This window comes from Babylonia areolata, chromosome 23 (assembly GCF_041734735.1).
Source record: "Babylonia areolata isolate BAREFJ2019XMU chromosome 23, ASM4173473v1, whole genome shotgun sequence".
NCBI lineage: Eukaryota > Metazoa > Mollusca > Gastropoda > Neogastropoda > Buccinidae > Babylonia > Babylonia areolata.
Genome location: NC_134898.1, coordinates 35,980,544 through 36,000,771, shown reverse-complemented (window position 1 = coordinate 36,000,771; position 20,228 = coordinate 35,980,544). Strand labels below are relative to the sequence as shown.

Here is a 20,228-nt window from a genome sequence, read left to right as displayed (position 1 = left end):
CCTTGATGTGTGGTTTCATGCATGTACAGGCACGTGAAAACTGTTATAATGAGACGAAATTCGTGTGCAGACCTCAGTAAGGTAAGTAAGTGTCAGGAAGTGGTCTCTTTCTGTACAGAAACACCACCATGACCACAGCCCTCAGCATGGCGTTAACTCTCTCCATACGAACGGCGAAAGAGACGACTTTAACAGCGTTTCACCCCAATTACCACCATCAAAATATTGCAAGTGGAAGGCTCTTATACTGAAGAGGTGAATGTTGACAAAGAATACCACAATTCTGACGACGGAAGCTAAAGGTTGGGTCATTCAGACACCCACTGGACATCCGAGGGGTCTGTGTAGAGGAGAAGAGAGGACTGGCCGTACTGAGTGAGTTAACTTGAAAATGGTGCTGTGTCCACAGGGAGACAACTGTCGTCAGGTTCGACATTTCCACTACAAGGCATGGCCGGACTTCGGGGTGCCGAAAAACCACTCCTCCTTGATACGCTTTGTGCGCATGGTGCGCGACAAGCTGATCAAGGAAGGTGGGCCCATCCTGACCCATTGCAGGTAAATAAAACTAACAACAGATGGCATGAGGCTGATTGCAGGTTTAACCCTTTGAGCCCTGAGTTCCTGAGCAATTTAACCCTTCTGCCTGAGCTCCTGAGCCAAAATTTGCAAATAATTGGTATTTAATGTGCCACGGCAGATATAAAAAGAGTGCCCTGACCACTGCTTTACCGGTGGTAGAAAAAAATGACATAATGCCAAGCCACCGGTTGAGCGGTGCGTAAACACTTGTCATGTTTTGCTATTGGTTGACTTATATTGAAATCGATCTTTTTTATCCAAAGCACATGCACAAAACACAGTGAAAAGGCGCGGCCATGTTGGTACTACGTTCGCTGACGTCAGAATATTACGGTTTTTCTGATTGGCTCTTCAATATAAGTCAACCAATAGCAAAACACGACACAAGTGTTTACGCACTGCTCAACCGCTGGCTAGGCATTATGTCATTTTTCTCTACCACCGGTAAAGCGGTGGTCAGGGCTCAAAGGGTTAACAGTGTGGAATGTCAAATCACCTGAAAAGAAACGCAAAGGTGCTAAAGATGGTATGAGGCTGATTTCAGGTAACAGTGTAGAACGTCAACTGACCTGAAATAAAATGCAGAGATGCTGAAGATGGTATGAGGCTGATTTCAGGTAACAGTGTAGAACGTCAGATCTGCTGAAATAAAACTAAAAGATGGAAAAGCGGCCATTGGGCTGAGGATGAAGCCCCTCTGTGTTCCTGGTACAAGTGCACTCAAGCGTTTAAAGCCAACCAGCAAGCAAACAAACATTAACCTGTGGTAACAGATCAGAAAATATGATTGATGCATGATTTAATGTTCTCGTAAAGAAGTTATACACTTCTGGTGCAAATTCATGATTGTTTTAAGGTATTCTCATCAAGTGCTATAGAGTAGTGTTATGAAAAGAAAAAAGTGGACACAATTCATGTTCCAGTCTACTGCCTCGATCATACAATCAGACTTTCAGTTTTCTGAATTCATTCCTGCTATACACACACCCACACCTGCACCTACACCACACACACACACACACACACAATCAAAGCAAAAAGACACAGAAAACCATGCACATTACAGACCGGGGACAATTAAAAACACAACAGAACAAAACAAAGAGGAATCAGACAGGTGACAACACACTCCCACCTGTCGGCAGTGCGGGTGTGGGGCGGTCAGGCACGTTCATCGTTCTGGACCACTGTCTGCGGCTGATCCGGGAGAAGGACGAGGTGGACATCTTCAGCATTGTCTACAGCCTGCGACGGGAGCGTGTCCTCATGGTTCAGACTGAGGTAGGTGTCGGCAGCATCATCATCATCGATGACACCAACATCAACACCAACACCACCACCAACATCAACACCAACATCAACACCATTACCAACATCAACACCATCACCAACATCAACATCAACACCATCACCAACATCAACAACAACTTCAACACCACCAACCACCAAACCAGCATCACCAAAACATCACCAACATCAACACTGACACCAACACCAACAATGACACCAACATCAACACCACCACTGCCAAACCAACACCACTCTCAACACCACTTCCAGCACCACCATCAGTGCCACCAACACCACTTCCAACACCACTACCAACACCACCACCACTACCATGACCAACACCACTACCAACACCAACACCACTACCAACACCTCTACCAACACCACTACCACCACCACCAACAGCTCTACCAACATCAACACTGCCAACACCACCATCAACACCACCCCACCACCACCACTACCACCAGACACCGGGTACATAGAGGGAGAGGGGGTGTACATCGTGCGTTGTGAGTGTGCTTTGATGTATCTGACAGGGACTTGAGGATGATGTGAATGTTGCCTCCGTGTGTTTTGTCTGAGGTGCTTTGTGCGTTATGATTGTGATTGATTGATGATTGAAATGTCAGTACTGCGTTGTTGTTTGTCGCTGTCATAGGTTCGCAGCTTTGCTGTCTTTACGTTTGATTACATATTCATTTCTGCACATCCATATTGAATGCCCACCATTTCTGTTTTTTTTTTTGCCCATGAAATACCTGTCAGTTGCAGTGTTGAACTGTTATGTTACCTCCCTGATTGTCAGTACTCCTGCACTTTACCCATCCCCATCAAGAACATGTGCATTTCCCATCTGCACCCTTACCAGTCACCTCCCCCAGCAACATGTGTACTTTCCTTGTGTGCCACTGTCATTCCATTTTAAGTACATGTGTGCTTTTCCCATCTTGGTTCTTGTGCACCACTGTCTTTCCCTTTAAGTACATGTGTACTTTTCCTATCTTGGTTTTTGTGCACCACTGTCATTCCTCCTTCAAGTACATGTGTACTTTCCCATCTTGGTTCTTGTGCACCACTGTCATCCCCCCTTAAAGTAGATGTTTACTTTTCCCATCTTGGTTCTTGTGCACCACTGTCAACCCCCCTTAAAGTACATGTTTACTTTTCCCATCTTGGTTCTTGTGCAATACTGTCATTTCCCCCGTTAAGTACATGTGTACTTTTCCCATCTTGATTTTTAGTTACCTCTGCACCTTGTCAGTCACCCTTTTAAGAACATGTGTACTTTTCTCTTGGTTCTTAGTACTCTGCGCACCTTGTCAGTCACCCTTTTAAGAACATGTGTATGTTTCTCCCCTGCAGTCTCTCTTTCCCCTGCACCTCATGTTGTGAGGCTGAATTTAAAAAAAGAAAAGAAGCAAAAAAAAAAAAAAAAAAAGGTGCACACAGACACACAGAAACACAGACACACACACACACACACACATGAGCACACACATACATACACACCACTCATGTGTGCGCCCACACACACACACACACACACACACACACACACACACACACATCACTACCACCACACCACGCCACACTGAAGTTGTGTTGATGTAATCTTGAGTCACTGTGGATAGCAAGAGTCAGATCTGGGCAGAGTGCTGCACTGGCCTTTCAGCTTCTGGAGCTGAGGTCAGTAGTTGTCTACCTTCGTCGGTAGTTGTCTCCCTTCGTCATATGGCTTTGCGTGACTGAACCACAGATCAGTCCATGGTTTGGCTTTATGGATCATGCTCACTTGGTTATTGACAGGATACTTATGAGGGGGGGGGGAGGGATGCAGGTATGGTAATCCTGTAATTGCGGAACAAATTCCAGGTTGATTTGATTTTCCATTTCAAAACACGATCTGAACAGAAAGTGTAAGATGTTTTGAAGTCTCCCACATCAGCCAAGATCTGACTTTTGTTCTTGTATTACGCAGCCACCATACCTCGCCACTTCACACCCAAACTCCTGGACATTCCCCTCCCCCCCCCTTTTCTTTTTTCCTACAACATGTCGTGTGTGTAAAATGCATTGACCTGAATGTGTTAGTGCCTCTTTATTTGTGTGTTTTGTCTCCCCTCCCCCACTCAGACTGTTGTGTGCATACAGTGATAGATCAAGGCAGACACAGCGACAGGTAGACTGTTGTGTGCATACAGTGATAGATCAAGGCAGACACAGCGACAGGTAGACTGTTGTGTGCATACAATGATAGATGAAGGCAGACACAGCGACAGGTAGACTGTTGTGTGCATACAGTGATAGATGAAGGCAGACACAGCGACAGGTAGACTGTTGTGTGCATACAGTGATAGATCAAGGCAGACACAGCGACAGGTAGACTGTTATGTGCATACAGTGATAGATGAAGGCAGACACAGCGACAGGTAGACTGTTGTGTGCATACAGTGATAGATCAAGGCAGACACAGCGACAGGTAGACTGTTATGTGCATACAGTGATAGATGAAGGCAGACACAGCGACAGGTAGACTGTTGTGTGCATACAGTGATAGATCAAGGCAGACACAGCGACAGGTAGACTGTTATGTGCATACAGTGATAGATGAAGGCAGACACAGCGACAGGTAAACTGTTGTGTGCATACAATACAATGATAGATCAAGGCAGACACAGCGACAGGTGAACTGTTGTGTGCATACAGTGATAGATCAAGGTAGACACAGAGACAGGTAGACTGTTGTGTGCATACAGTGATAGATCAAAGCAGACACAGAGACAGGTAGACTGTTGTGTGCATACAGTGACAGATCAAGGCAGACACAGCGACAGGTAGACTGTTATGTGCATACAGTGATAGATCAAGGCAGACACAGTGACAGGTAGACTGTTGTGTGCATACAATAATAGATCAAGGTAGACACAGCGACAGGTAGACTGTTGTGTGCATACAGTGATAGATCAAGGTAGACACAGAGACAGGTAGACTGTTGTGTGCATACAGTGATAGATCAAAGCAGACACAGCGACAGGTAGACTGTTGTGTGCATACAGTGATAGATCAAGGCAGACACAGCGACAGGTAGACTGTTGTGTGCATACAGTGATAGATCAAGGCAGACACAGCGACAGGTAGACTGTTGTGTGCATACAGTGACAGATCAAGGCAGACACAGCGACAGGTAGACTGTTATGTGCGTTGAGCGATAGATCAAGGCAGACACAGCGACAGGTAGACTGTTATGTGCATACAGTGATAGATCAAGGCAGACACAGCGACAGGTGAACTGTTATGTGCATACAATGATAGATCAAGGCAGACACAGCGACAGGTAGACTGTTATGTGCATACAGTGATAGATCAAGACAGACACAGCGACAGGTAGACTGTTATGTGCATACAGTGATAGATCAAGACAGACACAGCGACTGGTGAACTGTTATGTGCATACAGTGATAGATCAAGGCAGACACAGCGACAGGTAGACTGTTATGTGCGTTGAGTGATAGATCAAGACAGACACAGCGACAGGTAGACTGTTGTGTGCATACAGTGATAGATCAAGGCAGACACAGCGACAGGTAGACTGTTGTGTGCATACAGTGATAGATCAAGGCAGACACAGCGACAGGTAGACTGTTGTGTGCATACAGTGATAGATCAAGGCAGACACAGCGACAGGTAGACTGTTGTGTGAATACAGTGACAGATCAAGGCAGACACAGCGACAGGTAGACTGTTGTGTGCATACAATGATAGATCAAGGCAGACACAGCGACAGGTGAACTGTTGTGTGCATACAGTGATAGATCAAGGTAGACACAGAGACAGGTAGACTGTTGTGTGCATACAGTGATAGATCAAAGCAGACACAGAGACAGGTAGACTGTTGTGTGCATACAGTGATAGATCAAGGCAGACACAGCGACAGGTAGACTGTTGTGTGCATACAGTGGTAGATAAAGGCAGACACAGCGACAGGTAGACTGTTGTGTGCATACAGTGACAGATCAAGACAGACACAGCGACAGGTAGACTGTTATGTGCATACAGTGATAGATCAAGGCAGACACAGCGACAGGTAGACTGTTGTGTGCATACAGTGATAGATCAAGGCAGACACAGCGACAGGTAGACTGTTGTGTGCATACAGTGATAGATCAAGGCAGACACAGCGACAGGTAGACTGTTATGTGCATACAGTGATAGATCAAGGCAGACACAGCGACAGGTAGACTGTTATGTGTGTAGAGTGATAGATCAAGGCAGACACAGCGACAGGTAGACTGTTGTGTGTGTAGAGTGATAGATCAAGGCAGACACAGCGACAGGTAGACTGTTATGTGCATACAGTGATAGATCAAGACAGACACAGCGACAGGTAGACTGTTATGTGCATACAGTGATAGATCAAGGCAGACACAGCGACAGGTAGACTGTTATGTGTGTAGAGTGATAGATCAAGGCAGACACAGCGACAGGTAGACTGTTGTGTGTGTAGAGTGATAGATCAAGGCAGACACAGCGACAGGTAGACTGTTATGTGCATACAGTGATAGATCAAGACAGACACAGCGACAGGTAGACTGTTATGTGCATACAGTGATAGATCAAGGCAGACACAGCGACAGGTAGACTGTTGTGTGCATACAGTGATAGATCAAGGCAGACACAGCGACAGGTAGACTGTTGTGTGCATACAGTGATAGATCAAGGCAGACACAGCGACAGGTAGACTGTTGTGTGCATACAGTGGTAGATCAAGGCAGACACAGCGACAGGTAGACTGTTATGTGCATACAGTGATAGATCAAGGCAGACACAGCGACAGGTAGACTGTTGTGTGCATACAGTGATAGATCAAGGCAGACACAGCGACAGGTAGACTGTTATGTGCATACAATGATAGATCAAGGCAGACACAGCGACAGGTAGACTGTTGTGTGCGTAGAGTGATAGATCAAGGCAGACACAGTGACAGGTAGACTGTTGTGTGCGTAGAGTGATAGATCAAGGCAGACACAGCGACAGGTAGACTGTTGTGTGCATACAGTGATAGATCAAGGCAGACACAGCACATGACAGTTCTGATTTGTGTGACAGGTGGACTTATGTGCATGCTCCAAAAAGAGGTTGCAAGAAACACCCAGTTTCAAGAAAGGGGCTTATTGAAAGATGTTTTGACACCCCCCACCCCACCCCTCCTCCCCCCAAAAAGGAAAAAAAAAAGTTGAGTTCTTGGACATGTGACTGATACAAGCCAATCACAAACATAAGGTCAGCTTAAGGTTGCAATCTGAGAAAAAAGTGGCAGGTTATGATGTTTCACTGAAAAGAATGGAAATGTCAAAAAGAGTCAGATAAACTTGCAAATAATGAAGAGTGCAAGATTTCTGTGAACATGTAGCCAGTGTATGTCATTGCGTGTGGTTCTCATTTTCTCTGTGAGATATCTTGGAGAGTAGTGAACAAATAATTTTTTGAATCAATTCATTGCTCAGTCAATCTGTAGATTAGTTACACAAGAACCTATTTGGTAAGTGTTGTCTTACAATATTAATCAAAAGGCTATATATGTTCTACTGTACTGATTACTGCACTGTCTCATTGTTAAAAAAAAAAAAAAAGACTTGTATTTTGTGCAAAGCAGGGTTAGAAAATAATGAAAGATATTGTCAGGAGTACCCTTAAATGGACATGGCCATTGGTGCCTCAATAAAGATCATAACTGAATGTGTACAGAGTGCCTCAATAAAGATCATAATTGAACGTGTACAGAGTGCCTCAGAACAGATCATAACTGAACGTGTACAGAGTGCCTCAGAACAGATCATAACTGAACGTGTACAGAGTGCCTCAGAACAGATCATAATTGAACGTGTACAGAGTGCCTCAGAACAGATCATAACTGAACGTGTACAGAGTGCCTCAATAAAGATCATAATTGAATGTGTACAGAGTGCCTCAGAACAGATCATAACTGAATGTATACAGAGTGCCTCAGAACAGATCATAACTGAATGTGTACAGAGTGCTTCAGAACAGATCATAACTGAACGTGTACAGAGTGCCTCAGAACAGATCATAACTGAATGTGTACAGAGTGCCTCAGAACAGATCATAACTGAACGTGTACAGAGTGCCTCAATAAAGATCATAATTGAACGTGTACAGAGTGCCTCAGAACAGATCATAACTGAACGTGTACAGAGTGCTCAGAAAAGATCATAATTGAATGTGTACATAGTGCCTCAATAAAGATCATAATTGAATGTGTACAGAGTGCCTCAGAACAGATCATAACTGAATGTGTACAGAGTGCCTCAGAACAGATCATAATTGAATGTGTACAGAGTGCTCAGAACAGATCATAATTGAATGTGTACAGAGTGCTTCAGAACAGATCATAATTGAATGTGTACAGAGTGCCTCAATAAAGATCATAACTGAATGTGTACAGAGTGCCTCAGAACAGATCATAACTGAACGTGTACAGAGTGCCTCAGAACAGATCATAACTGAATGTGTACAGAGTGCCTCAGAACAGATCATAACTGAACGTGTACAGAGTGCCTCAGAACAGATCATAACTGAATGTGTACAGAGTGCCTCAATAAGGATCATAACTGAACGTGTACAGAGTGCTTCAGAACAGATCATAACTGAACGTGTACAGAGTGCTCAGAAAAGATCATAATTGAATGTGTACATAGTGCCTCAATAAAGATCATAATTGAATGTGTACAGAGTGCCTCAGAACAGATCATAACTGAACGTGTACAGAGTGCTCAGAAAAGATCATAATTGAATGTGTACATAGTGCCTCAATAAAGATCATAACTGAACGTGTACAGAGTGCTTCAGAACAGATCATAACTGAACGTGTACAGAGTGCTCAGAAAAGATCATAATTGAATGTGTACATAGTGCCTCAATAAAGATCATAATTGAATGTGTACAGAGTGCTTCAGAACAGATCATAACTGAATGTGTACAGAGTGCCTCAGAACAGATCATAATTGAATGTGTACAGAGTGCTTCAGAACAGATCATAATTGAATGTGTACAGAGTGCTTCAGAATAGATCATAACTGAATGTGTACAGAGTGCCTCAGAACAGATCATAACTGAACGTGTACAGAGTCCTTCAGAACAGATCATAACTGAATGTGTACAGAGTGCTCAGAACAGATCATAACTGAACGTGTACTGAGGTTCAGAAGAACTTGAACCCAACAAAGAGTAACTTCGCCCATTGATGCAGCCTTTCCATCATGGCAGAATGTCCTAGTGGCACCCTGTTTGGTCAGTTTGTTTTCAGTTTAAGTTGTTCTAGGAGGCATCACTGCATTCATACAAATCCATATATTCTACACCACATCTGCCACGCAGACTGACCAGCAATACAACACAACACCCTAGTCAGACCTTGACTGCATGAGTATGTATTTGTGTACCTGTTAGAGTGAATTTCTTCTGTGGAATTTTGCCGGAGGACAACACTTTTGTTGCACTTTTTTTTTTTTTTCAGTTTGTCAAGTGCATGCTGCACACGAGACTTCAGTTTATCATCTCATGCAAATGACAAGATGCTCAGTCTGATTTCATTGTCAGGTCTAGGAAAAATGGCGAGGGTGGGATTTGAACCCAGGCCCTTGGGGACCCTGTGTTTGCAGATAAGCGTTTTAACCATTCTGCCACCTTCCTTCTCTGTTGTCAGCGTGTTAACGTGTGTGTCTTTCTCTTGCACAGCCCTTTAGACCCAGGATTGAAACCGCAGAGTATATGACCCTTGTGCGTTTCCTTCTCTTTCACTTTATTTACACTTCGTTTTCTTGGGTTTGGGTGTTTTTAATTTTTAATTTTATTGGTTTTACCTCCTTTTGGTTGTTACTTTTGTTGGTGGTATTGTTTTTTTTTTCATGCATGTCTGAAGTGGGTTTATGTGCAATGTTTGATTCAGAAAATGATAGAATTACCGAGAAAAAAAGGTTTGATTATTTAGAAAATGTTGGAAGGTGATTTTGATTCTTTGGGGATATTTTAGTTGTTTGAGTCTGTCATGGATGTTCACAGCCAATGAAGCAATCACTTGACTGAGTAGTTAATAACACGGGACACTCAGGGTGAAATTATAAGCTTTTTCACAAATTTCATGATGTCACCAGAAATAGCCGGCATTGTAGGTAGTGCTCAGTTGTGTAAGAAAGCTGGTAAAAGCCACACAAAAGTATGTTCATTTGAAAACACTTGAAGACTTCTTTCCAATTTTGGCACTTTTGTCCAAAAAACAAAATGGTGAGTACAAAAGTTGAGTCAAGATAACAAGAGCTGTCTATTTTCTTCTTCTTCTTTGTGTGTTGTTATTTGTGCATTTTTTTCAAGTTGTCTGTGCATTGTGTTTTGCTTTGTGTGACGTGGAGGAAGCATTTCTTATTTTCTGATTCATATCGATTGGAGGTTTGGTAAGGGATCATGACTGTCAGGACTGGTGGACATATCACTGATGCTTGTGAGAAAAGAGACCTCACACATGTGCATACAAACACATGGGAGTACACACATGTATCATGCTTGGTAGATAACACGTGTACCAAAAAACCCCCATAAAAACGCAAGGACAGATTTACATGTGGGCGCATATGCATACACTTGTATGGGTGCATGCAGATATACACATTGATGTGCACACACACACACACACACACACACACACACACATATCAACAACAGAAAACAACAACAACAAAAAAAAAACACATTCAGACACATACAGGTTGATGCACACAAATACTCACACAGAGCTTTTGATGTCAGGAATGTTGGGTTACTATATCTGTTCTCTGTCTCTTTATTATATATCATGTAAATGTATTGGCCTTCCACAGGAAAGAAACTTTTTACTCAATCCAGGTATTAACCTCGGGACATGGACCTAGAGCTGTTGGTGTAGAAAACTACAAAGACTAATCCTGTGTTTTTATTGGTCATCTTCTTAACCTTCAACCCCAGAGCTTATTCGTGGCTTCCTCTCTTGTTGATCTTGACTCAAGATTACATGAACTGCATTGTGAGTGGAGATTCCGTGACCGTAACACATGGATATCTGAATACAAAGCAAAGCAGACATAAAACATCAAAAGAAAATCTCTGCTTGTTTGTTTCCATATAATGTAAAGGAAAGGGTATTAGGTTGAATAAGAGTGGGGTGTTGATAAGCGGTTGTTTTATTATGCTCTGATTTTTGTTTTGAACGAGTTTTATTAATCTCTGTCATGTATTCATTCCAGCCTCTATGTGCATGTGTATATATATATATGATTGTGTGTGTGTGTGTGTGTGTGTGTGTGTGTGTGTGTGTGTTTGGGGGTGCAGCAAAGTGTGAATGTGTGTGTGACAATCTCGAGCAAGAATTCAGTTTTATAGAATCAGTTGAGAAAGAAAAGTCAAGATCTGTCAAATTTACACATAAAAAAAAACACATGACTCAGAACCAGCTATGAAAAAATTGAAATGTGGTGACTCTTTGATTCGCTTGTTTATTATTGCTATTTTTTGTTCTCATTATTGATAATAGCTAGTTTTATTTCAAAGAAAAAAAATACATGTGTAACTGTTGCGCAGATCAGGCCATATTTAACAGAACATGTGTTATATTTTTTTTCTTTCACATATGAAATCCTGTTTCCAATCACTACATTGAGTATGGAAACTGCTGACAGCGTAAATGGCTGTATAAAAACATTGCCAGCATTACACAGCTGGGACATGACATAGCATTGAAGAGGAGAGTGGTGTTGATGTTTCTGCCTCACATGATGATGATGATGAGGAGGAGGAGGAGGAGGATGTTGAGGTGGTGACTGGTGATGATGGGTTCTGGTCTGGCCAACAGCAACAGTACAAGTTCATCCACGAGTGTCTGTCCTGCGTTCTCGAGGGTCGGGAGGATGACAATACCTACGCCAATGTCGGACAGGTCAATGTGGGCTTTGAAGGTGAGCCACATGTGTGTGTGTGTGTGTGTGTGTGTGTGTGTGCGTGCGTGCGTGCGTGCGTGCGTATAGTCTTCTCTCACCTGGGACTTTATGAACATGTTCTCATTGACTGTGTACATCTTGAAGGGGCTGTGTGTGTGCGTGCGTGTGTACGTGCATGCATGCGTATAGTCTTCTATCACCTGGGACTTTATGAACAGGTTCTCATTGTGTACATCTTGAAGGGGGTGTTACCCAGTGATGGAAGTCCTGTGGGTGGGGAGTACTTCATTGTTATACTGATTTCCGTATTGGCATTTTGGCCACTTTGTTTTTTTCCCCCTTTATTTTTCTCAAGCAGTTCATGGACTCAGGCCTCAAACTTTTCATTATTACAAGAATCAGTCTCTTCTACCCATGACGCCCTGAGTGAAATATAACCCCATAGTTCACAGCCGTATGGAAAATGTATGCTTGAAATGCTGTTTATTAACTTGCTTCATTAACTCTTTAACTGCTACTGAGGAGGATGTTTCTCAGTGGAGAAGTATTTACGGTAATGGTATCATGGGCAAACGGACATCATTGTGCATGTTCTTTTCCATCATTTCTTCCCATTGGGACTGCATTGTGTTAAGCAGCTAATCCATATTTTACCAAGTAGGCTTACTGACCATCAGATTCAGACCATCTTGACAGGATGATATCAGGTTTGGCAGTCAAGAGGTTAATCGCTGAATTTAACGCATTTGCTCCTGGTATCATGGCGTTGGTTTTTTTAGAGAAAAGGAGAGGGGGAGAATGTACATGTATGTCTGTGTGGTAATGTGTACTTGCATGCAAGATTATAAACATGTTTATTCTCAGGTGGATTTTTTTTTTAGGGAGGGGAAGTGGGGGGGGGGCGGGGGGGGGGGGGGCAGGGGGGGGGATTTTTTTCTTTCTTTTTTTTCAGTCTTTTTCAGTGCCATAAAATCCAGGTTAGCGCTGAAGCCACAGTAGAATGGCGCAGTAAAGGGCCAAACACACCACAGTCAGAAACAGAGAGAATTCATTTCTTCCAGTTTGGGAGGTTGGATGTAACCCCAAGAGGAGAGCTGTACGCTGCATGTGTGAACAGTGCTGTTTGCTGTTTTCAGTGTTGGGGTCAGAATGAATGGTGGTCACTTACTCTGACCTGGGTTTGAATTTAAGAAGATCAAGGAACAGTGCTTGGCTCTCTTCTCATTGGTCGTTACTGACTGAAATGTCTGTGTAGTTCGGCACCAGCAAGAGAAATTCCAAGCTTTCAGAGTGATAGTGAGGGAGACACAAAGAAGGGAAGGCTAGTGGTGCTTCTCCCCACATGATCAGTATTGGGAACTTTTGGCCTGCACTTTCAGCTGGTTTGAATTCATGACATTAAAATGTCAAAATCGGTGTGGATTCATAACCATTCTCAGAAGATGAAATCTGAAAAAAAAGAAAAAAAAAAATTGTATGCCTGGACCATTTTGACTCCTGCTGCGACATTGGCTGTTGCCATGGTGACACCATACCATGCACATTGTGTTTTTGTTTTGTTGTTGTTTTTTCGACGCACGTTGTGTTTATGTTGTCACGGCAAAGCGGACTGACTGACTGACTGACTGAACGAACGGATGGAACGTTGTGCAGTCGGCTCAGCGAGCTGTTTTGCGTGAAACGTGCTGTGTTTTTCCAGATGACCTCCTTCACCTCCCTATCCTCCAAGACATGAACCGAAAGTCTTCCCTCTTCCTGCTTTTTGGTAGTGTTTTGGAAGACTTCTCCTCTCCTTCCATTCCTTCCTTCTGTCTCTGGCCTGCTACATGAGGCTTGGTTGGGCACTGGGGGAGGGGGATGAGTAGTTGTGGCACACTGGGGCACTCTCTTAGAGGTAGTGTACAGCTGCTGGCCAAAGCTTTCTGTCCGGCGGGTGGTGTGGCATTAGATGCTGACGTTGAGCAGTGTTCTCTTCTTCTTCTTCTTCTGCATTTGTTCTTCTTCTTCTTCTTTTATTTGGTTTTATGTGTGTGTGTGTGTTTTTTTTCTCTCTCTCTCTGTCTCTAAATGCCTGTGTGTGTGTGTGTGTGTGTGTGTGTGTGTGTGTGTGTGTGTGTAAGAATAGGTGTTTTTCTTTTGTCAGTGAGTGTATATGTGTGAAAGAATGTTTTTTGTTGTTGTTTTTTTTGTTGTTGTTTTTTTCTCTGTGTGTGTGTGTGTGTGTGTGTGTGTGTGTGTGTGTGTGCATTTGTGTGTGTGGTTTGTGTGTGTGTGTGTGTGTGTGTGTGTGTGTGTGTGTGTGTGTGTGTGTGTGTGTGTGTGTGTGTCTTTCTCCCTTTCCCATCATCTTTTCTTGTTCTGTTTTTTCTTCATGCAGTCTTTTGCTTTCTCTTTTCCCCCTGCCCCCATCTCCCCCTCTCTCCCTACCGTCTTTTGCTTTCTCTTTTCCCCCTGTCCCCAACTCCCGCTCTCTCCCTACCGTCTTTTGCTTTCTCTTTCCCCCTGCCCCCATCTCCCGCTCTCTCCCTACCGTCTTTTGCTTTCTCTTTTCCCCCTGCCCCCAACTCCCGCTCTCTCCCTACCGTCTTTTGCTTTCTCTTTCCCCCCTGCCCCCATCTCCCCCTCTCTCCCTACCGTCTTTTGCTTTCTCTTTTCCCCCTGCCCCCATCTCCCCCTCTCTCCCTACCGTCTTTTGCTTTCTCTTTTCCCCCTGCCCCCATCTCCCCCTCTCTCCCTACCGTCTTTTGCTTTCTCTTTTCCCCCTGCCCCCATCTCCCCCTCTCTCCCTACCCCCTCACAATGTTTTTTGTTTTTGAGCACTCAGGTGTTTTGACACAGACACAGTTGATGCTGAAGGTGGACAACGGGGCTTGTGACTGTGGATTTGTCCCGGTTGTGTTTGTCAGTGGGGAGGAAGTTTTATTGGTCTTACGTTTTGTTTTCTCTGCTGTGTTTTTTGTTCTACCCCTGATCTGCCCCTCCTGTGTCTTTTTTTTTCTTTTTCTTTTTACTTCAAAAAGAAATGCTTTGGATGATGTTTTCAATGTGATTAAAAAGAACTCCAACAGGTTTGTTCACATGTTTAATTTTTACTTTCTTTATTGTTTCTGAATTTTTGCCTTCCTTATTTTTTTCGCACTTACACACAGATGAGGTACTGCACACATGCTTAGCAGTTAAGTGCTTTGATAGATCCTTGGATCATACTGCTTTCCATTTTTGTGTGTGTGGTGTAGCATATATGGACCATTCCGCACACTCTGACACCTCCTCCTTAGAACTGAAACTGAAACGATCCAGAGATTTAGTTTTCAGTTCGCAAAATGTGGCAGAAAAATTTACTGTGATGGGTTGTATTGTGAGCGCTTTGACTTGCTGATGACTTGTCGACAGAAGCGCATTGCAGAGTGATGACATGAAAAGAGGGAAGGAATCTGGCGGTGGAGGTCTCAGTGGCATGTAACTGTGAGGGTGAAAAAAAAAAAAACCTAACCCTGTGGGAACTTTTTCAAGGGAGGGCAAAATGTGGTGCAGAAGAGCGGAGACAAGAGAGAACTTGATTCGTACTGGGTGTGTAAAAAATGTCTGTATTTTCTGATTTAGTTGGTGTGTTCTTGGTGCCACCCACACACAGTTTCTCCTTCTTTGTTCGTGGGCTGCAACTCCCATGTTCACTCGTATGTATACAAGTGTGCTTTTACGTGTACGACCGTTTTTATCCTGCCATGAAGGCAGCCGTACTCCACTTTTGGGGGTGTGCATGCTGGGTAGGTTCTTGTTTCCATAACCCACAAACACTGATTTGGATTAAGTGATCTTTAACGTGCTGAGTTGATCATCTGCTTGCGTATACACATGAAGGTGGTTCAGGCACTAGCAGGTCTGTACATATGTTGACCTGGGAGATCAGGCACTGTTTCCAAGATTTGAACCCGGGACCCTCAGATTGGAAGTCCAACGCTTTAACCACCTGACTGTTGCGCCCATCAACACTCAGACGAAAACAACAAGAAACAATCAATGCACACAAGGTAAGGTGACTCTGCAACATAACCCACAAAGCTGGGTGGCAAGGTGACTCTGCAGCATAACCCACAAAGCTGGGTGGTGGGGAGCATGCAGGAAGGAGTGGGTGGTGGTGGGGTGGGGAAGAAGGAGAATAGAATAGAATAGATTTTATTGTCATGAAACCGTAAGGTTTATAAGACACAAGTGCAATGGTAAATGAATGAACGAATGAAAAAACACACAATTAATCAATCAGTTAATGCAGTAAATTGCAGCAGCATTCATAAACAAATTTTCCCAATCTTGTTTGTATATATTCATCATCTGTTAGCATCAGCTGACTGGGAATATGAAGGAGAGTAGTTCTGGGGATTTGTATCCCATGTCTGTCTGTCTGTAATTTTGAATGGTGTGTTGGATGTGCTGGTCCCTTGAGAAGCTTCAGAGACCCCAGACCTGTGTTGTGGTGTGTGCATCCAGAGCATGTAAAGGACCTTACAGCAGCCCCCCCCCCCCCCCCCCTCCCAAAAAAAAAGGAACAATTTCTGAAGATAATTTTTTTTTCTGTAATTCTCTTTCTTTCCTTCTCTTTCCCCCACTTAATTTTTATTTATATTATTTTTTTTTAATCCTCATCATAATATAAACTGCTGCGCAGTTCTCACATTTCAATCACAGAATTCTGTTTTTCTTGTTTCTATTGTTTGTTGTTGTATTTTTACTTACCAGTGTCAAAGTTGTTTTTGCATGGATAATGTATCATTACTTCTGAGGGGGTGTGATTGTACATTTACAAGATTTCATCACCTTTAATTTATTATTATTATTTAAAAAATAAATAAATAAAAACTATGATGTGTTATTTACTGGGTTTTATTAAGCGTATATTGTTTTCAGTTTGTAAATTGCCAGTCTGACATGCTGTACCTTTCCCTGTCGAGCTGTCCTGTCTGCTGATGCTGTTTTCATCAGAATTAGGATGGCTTTTATAACATCATGAACATAGTGTTGCTTTGCAGTAGTTTTGATACCTTTAGAAAATGTCATGCCCCCACATATATTATTGTTTTTTTTTTTTTTATTGCCCCAACCCATTGTTTAAAGTGCTTGCCATTGGTTTTACGCATTGTGTGTACATCTGCCTTTTGCTTTTGGCCAGGGCGACCCTGTTTCATCAAATTAGCTAGTCTTCCTCTCCTGGAAGGTAAAGGGACTTCATCTTCACCGTCTTGCTGCCTTGTCTCCCTTACCTGCTCTTGCTCTGTTGCGGCTGATGTACTAATAGAGTCCTGCATCGTTCTGTACTAATTCTGTATTATTTCTTCTCCTTTCATTTCTTTTTTTTTTTAATAAATTTTTCTGAACTTGGACATCTGCATTCCTCTATGGCCAGCTGGTGGCAGAATAAGTGTTTGGGTTGTCATGTCAGCTGTTAGGTTGTATTGGTACAGGTTCAGATCAGAGCTGTGTGATTCAAAAGATAGGGAGCCACCACTGCAGGGATTTTCTTTTCTCTTCTGAGGAGAACATGAGCACCAGCCCTTGTTCAGAGTTTTAGGGAATTTCGAAGTTTTTGTTATCATTTTATTATTATTATTTTTTTAATTATAAAAAAAATGTGTTTTCTTGTATGTGTGGTGATGGTGGTAGTTTGTTGCATGTGTGTGTGTGAGTGTGTGTGTGTCTGTGTGTCTGTGTGTGTGTGTGTGTGCAAGATGAAGATAATTATGTTAGATTAGGGACTAAAATGTTCTCAGTTTGTCAGTGTCTATGTTCTTCTACATTGCAAGGCTGCATGGTGGAAAGATGGACACTCAATATTCGGCTACCCATGCACACTTGGTTTCACCATATGTGCATTTGCTTTCCCTTCAAACCTAGCGTAGAAACTAGACATGCGACGGGGTGTGCAGTTGTTCATGATCTGGTATGATCACAAAAATTGGTCGGCTCTTTCAGTGCTGTTTGCTGATTGGTTGGTTCCTTCAGTGTTGTTTGTTGATTGGTTAGCTCCTTCGGTGCTGTTTGCTGATTGGTTGGCTCCTTCAGCACTGCTTGCTGATTGGTTGGCTATTTTAATATTGTTTGCTGATTGGTTGGCTCTTTTGGCACTGCTTGCTGATTGGTTGGCTCTTCATGCATTGTTTGCTGATTGGTTGGCTCTTCATGCATTGTTTGCTGATTGGTTGGCTCTTTATGCAGTGTTTGCTGATTGGTTGGCTCTTTCAATATTGTTTGTTGATTGGTTGGCTCTTTCAACATTGCTAATTGTTTTGCTCTTTCAAAACTGTTGATTGGTTGGCTCTTTCATCATTGTTCATTGATTGGTTGGGTCTTTCTTTGGCGTTTGATTGCTTCTCTGCCTGAGTAAAACAATTCTTTTGAGATTTTGTGCCTTTTATTTATCTATTTTTTATTTAACAAAAATCGAAAAGGCCTTTGTTGTGTTGAATAAGTGTTTATTTATTCAAACAAGACAGTCATATTTGAATTGTGTACCCAGGTATCACTAAAATTTGGAGCAAAGGCAGGTTCCATGAAAATGATAGAGGAATGTGTCATGATCTCCTCTGGATGGACAGCGCATGTTGAGAGTGTGCATGAGACAAGTCCCTTGTGTGTGTGTGTGTGTGTGTGTGTGTGTGTGTGTCTGTGTGTGTGTGTGTGTGTGGCCTTTGCTTTCAGCCTTGTTGTGCACTTGTCTTGTCACCAAATATTTCCTTGATGAACATGTTCACAGACTGAATGAGTTGTTTGAAGAGTCTTCCCGTTTGTTTTATCAGTTCCTTAGTAAAGGAAAGTTTGGAGGAACAGTGTGTGTGTGTGTGTGTGTGTGTGTGTGTGTGCGTGCGTGTGTGCATGTGTCACTGAAAAAAGGTTTGCCTTATTGGCCTTGATATTTGTCGAGGTCTTAGATGTCCAGGACATCAGACGCAGAATGTGTTGTGTTTTATACCGGCCAACTGGGATTGACTTTTAAAGAGACTGGACTGACTGACATATCTCATGGAGCTCCGTCATTCTCACCTTCCCATGAGGCTCTTGGTGAAGGTCAAGTGTCACTGTGTGTGTGAGATGAGAAAGAGAGAGGTGGAGAGGAGAAGGGAGGAGAGAGAGAGAGTTCTTTGATGCACATGTATCCGTGAGGACTGTATGGGACAGCATGTAACTGCCAAACCCATGATTGAGCACTTGGAGAAACCCAGCATGTGTGCGTATGTATTTGTTTGGTTTTTCAGCGTGTCACAAAAATGTGCATGTGCACTGCAGCACAAGTAGAGGCCTGAATGGATGAGAAGGAGGCAAGGGAAGGAAGGGGGTGGGGGGCGGGGGGAGAGTGGGGGGGTTAGGGAATGGGGTGGAGTGGAGGATGGAAGAGCAGAATGACGACGTCTGTGGGGCGCAAGGTGACGTGCATTGCTATGCCTCTTGCTGCACACAGCGGGAACCTTGCTTGTGGCACTGTGGAGCTGTTCTGCTAGCTTCCTGCTAGCTTCCTTCATGTACCTACATCTGTGTGTGTGCGTGTGTGTGTGTGTAAGTATGTCTGTGTGTGTGTGTGTGTGTGTGTGTGTGTGTGAGCAACCAAATATGTCTATGTGGAAGTATGTATGTGTGTGCGTGCATGTGCGACTGTGTATGTAGTAACTGTGTGCATGTGCGCACGCACGGCTGAGTGCATACAACTGCGTAAATAACTGTGTTGTGTGTGTGTGTACTTGTAATTTAGAATGTCTGCAGGATGTTTCAAAATTTCTTCAACAGTGGCTGTTTTCAGGAATATGTCTTGTTAAGATAACTCTTGGTTCTCTATTTTTGAACACCCACAAATCGCCTTCCCTGTTACACACAGTGCATGCACATGCCCACTGTATGCATGCGCACACACGCACACCCACATCCACACCCTCATCCACACATGCGCACATGCACGCACAAAAAGCATGGACTCGTGTGCATGCTTACACTCCTCTCTGCTCAGAATCTGAAACCAGAACAGGGCTACGCCCAGTGCTGGAAGTTTCCGTTTCATATGGAGGCCGTTCGAACCTCCCTTTCTTATTCACGACTGCCTAGTCATTTCACTCCCTACTGTATAAAAGTCTGCTCCTTTTCAGTGCATATATATTATTTTTTCCAGCCGTCTGTCATACTCATCTCTGCCTTTGCAATGTGCTTTTCCTTTATTATCGATTTTCTCCTGTTCTCAGCTTCTTGCTTCTGCTTAGAAATGATCTGTTTCAGAGCTGAAAATGATAGTTTTCCATTCTCCAACTTCTTGTAGTCTTCTTGAGTCATGTCTTGTGTATCATTCTCAGGAAGCTGCAGGTGTCAGCTGTCAGCTTCTCCGCATGGGTTGTC

At 43.3% G+C, this 20,228-nt stretch overlaps 1 protein-coding gene across 4 annotated transcripts in view; it reads left to right on the top strand.

Moving 5' to 3' along the window:
- The window catches only part of LOC143298324 (tyrosine-protein phosphatase 10D-like), a 120,351-nt gene that overhangs the window by 87,944 nt on the left and 12,179 nt on the right, over positions 1-20,228 (top strand). For 2 of the 4 annotated variants that reach the window (XM_076611167.1, XM_076611164.1), the window contains 4 exons: positions 410-558; positions 1,728-1,863; positions 11,774-11,876; positions 13,558-13,623. In XM_076611167.1, the coding sequence (XP_076467282.1) occupies positions 410-558; positions 1,728-1,863; positions 11,774-11,876; positions 13,558-13,623 (454 nt within the window). Of the gene's footprint in view, positions 1-409; positions 559-1,727; positions 1,864-11,773; positions 11,877-13,557; positions 13,624-17,025; positions 17,071-20,228 lie in introns of all 4 variants that reach the window. The other 2 variants (XM_076611165.1, XM_076611166.1) reach the window with 2 other exon arrangements.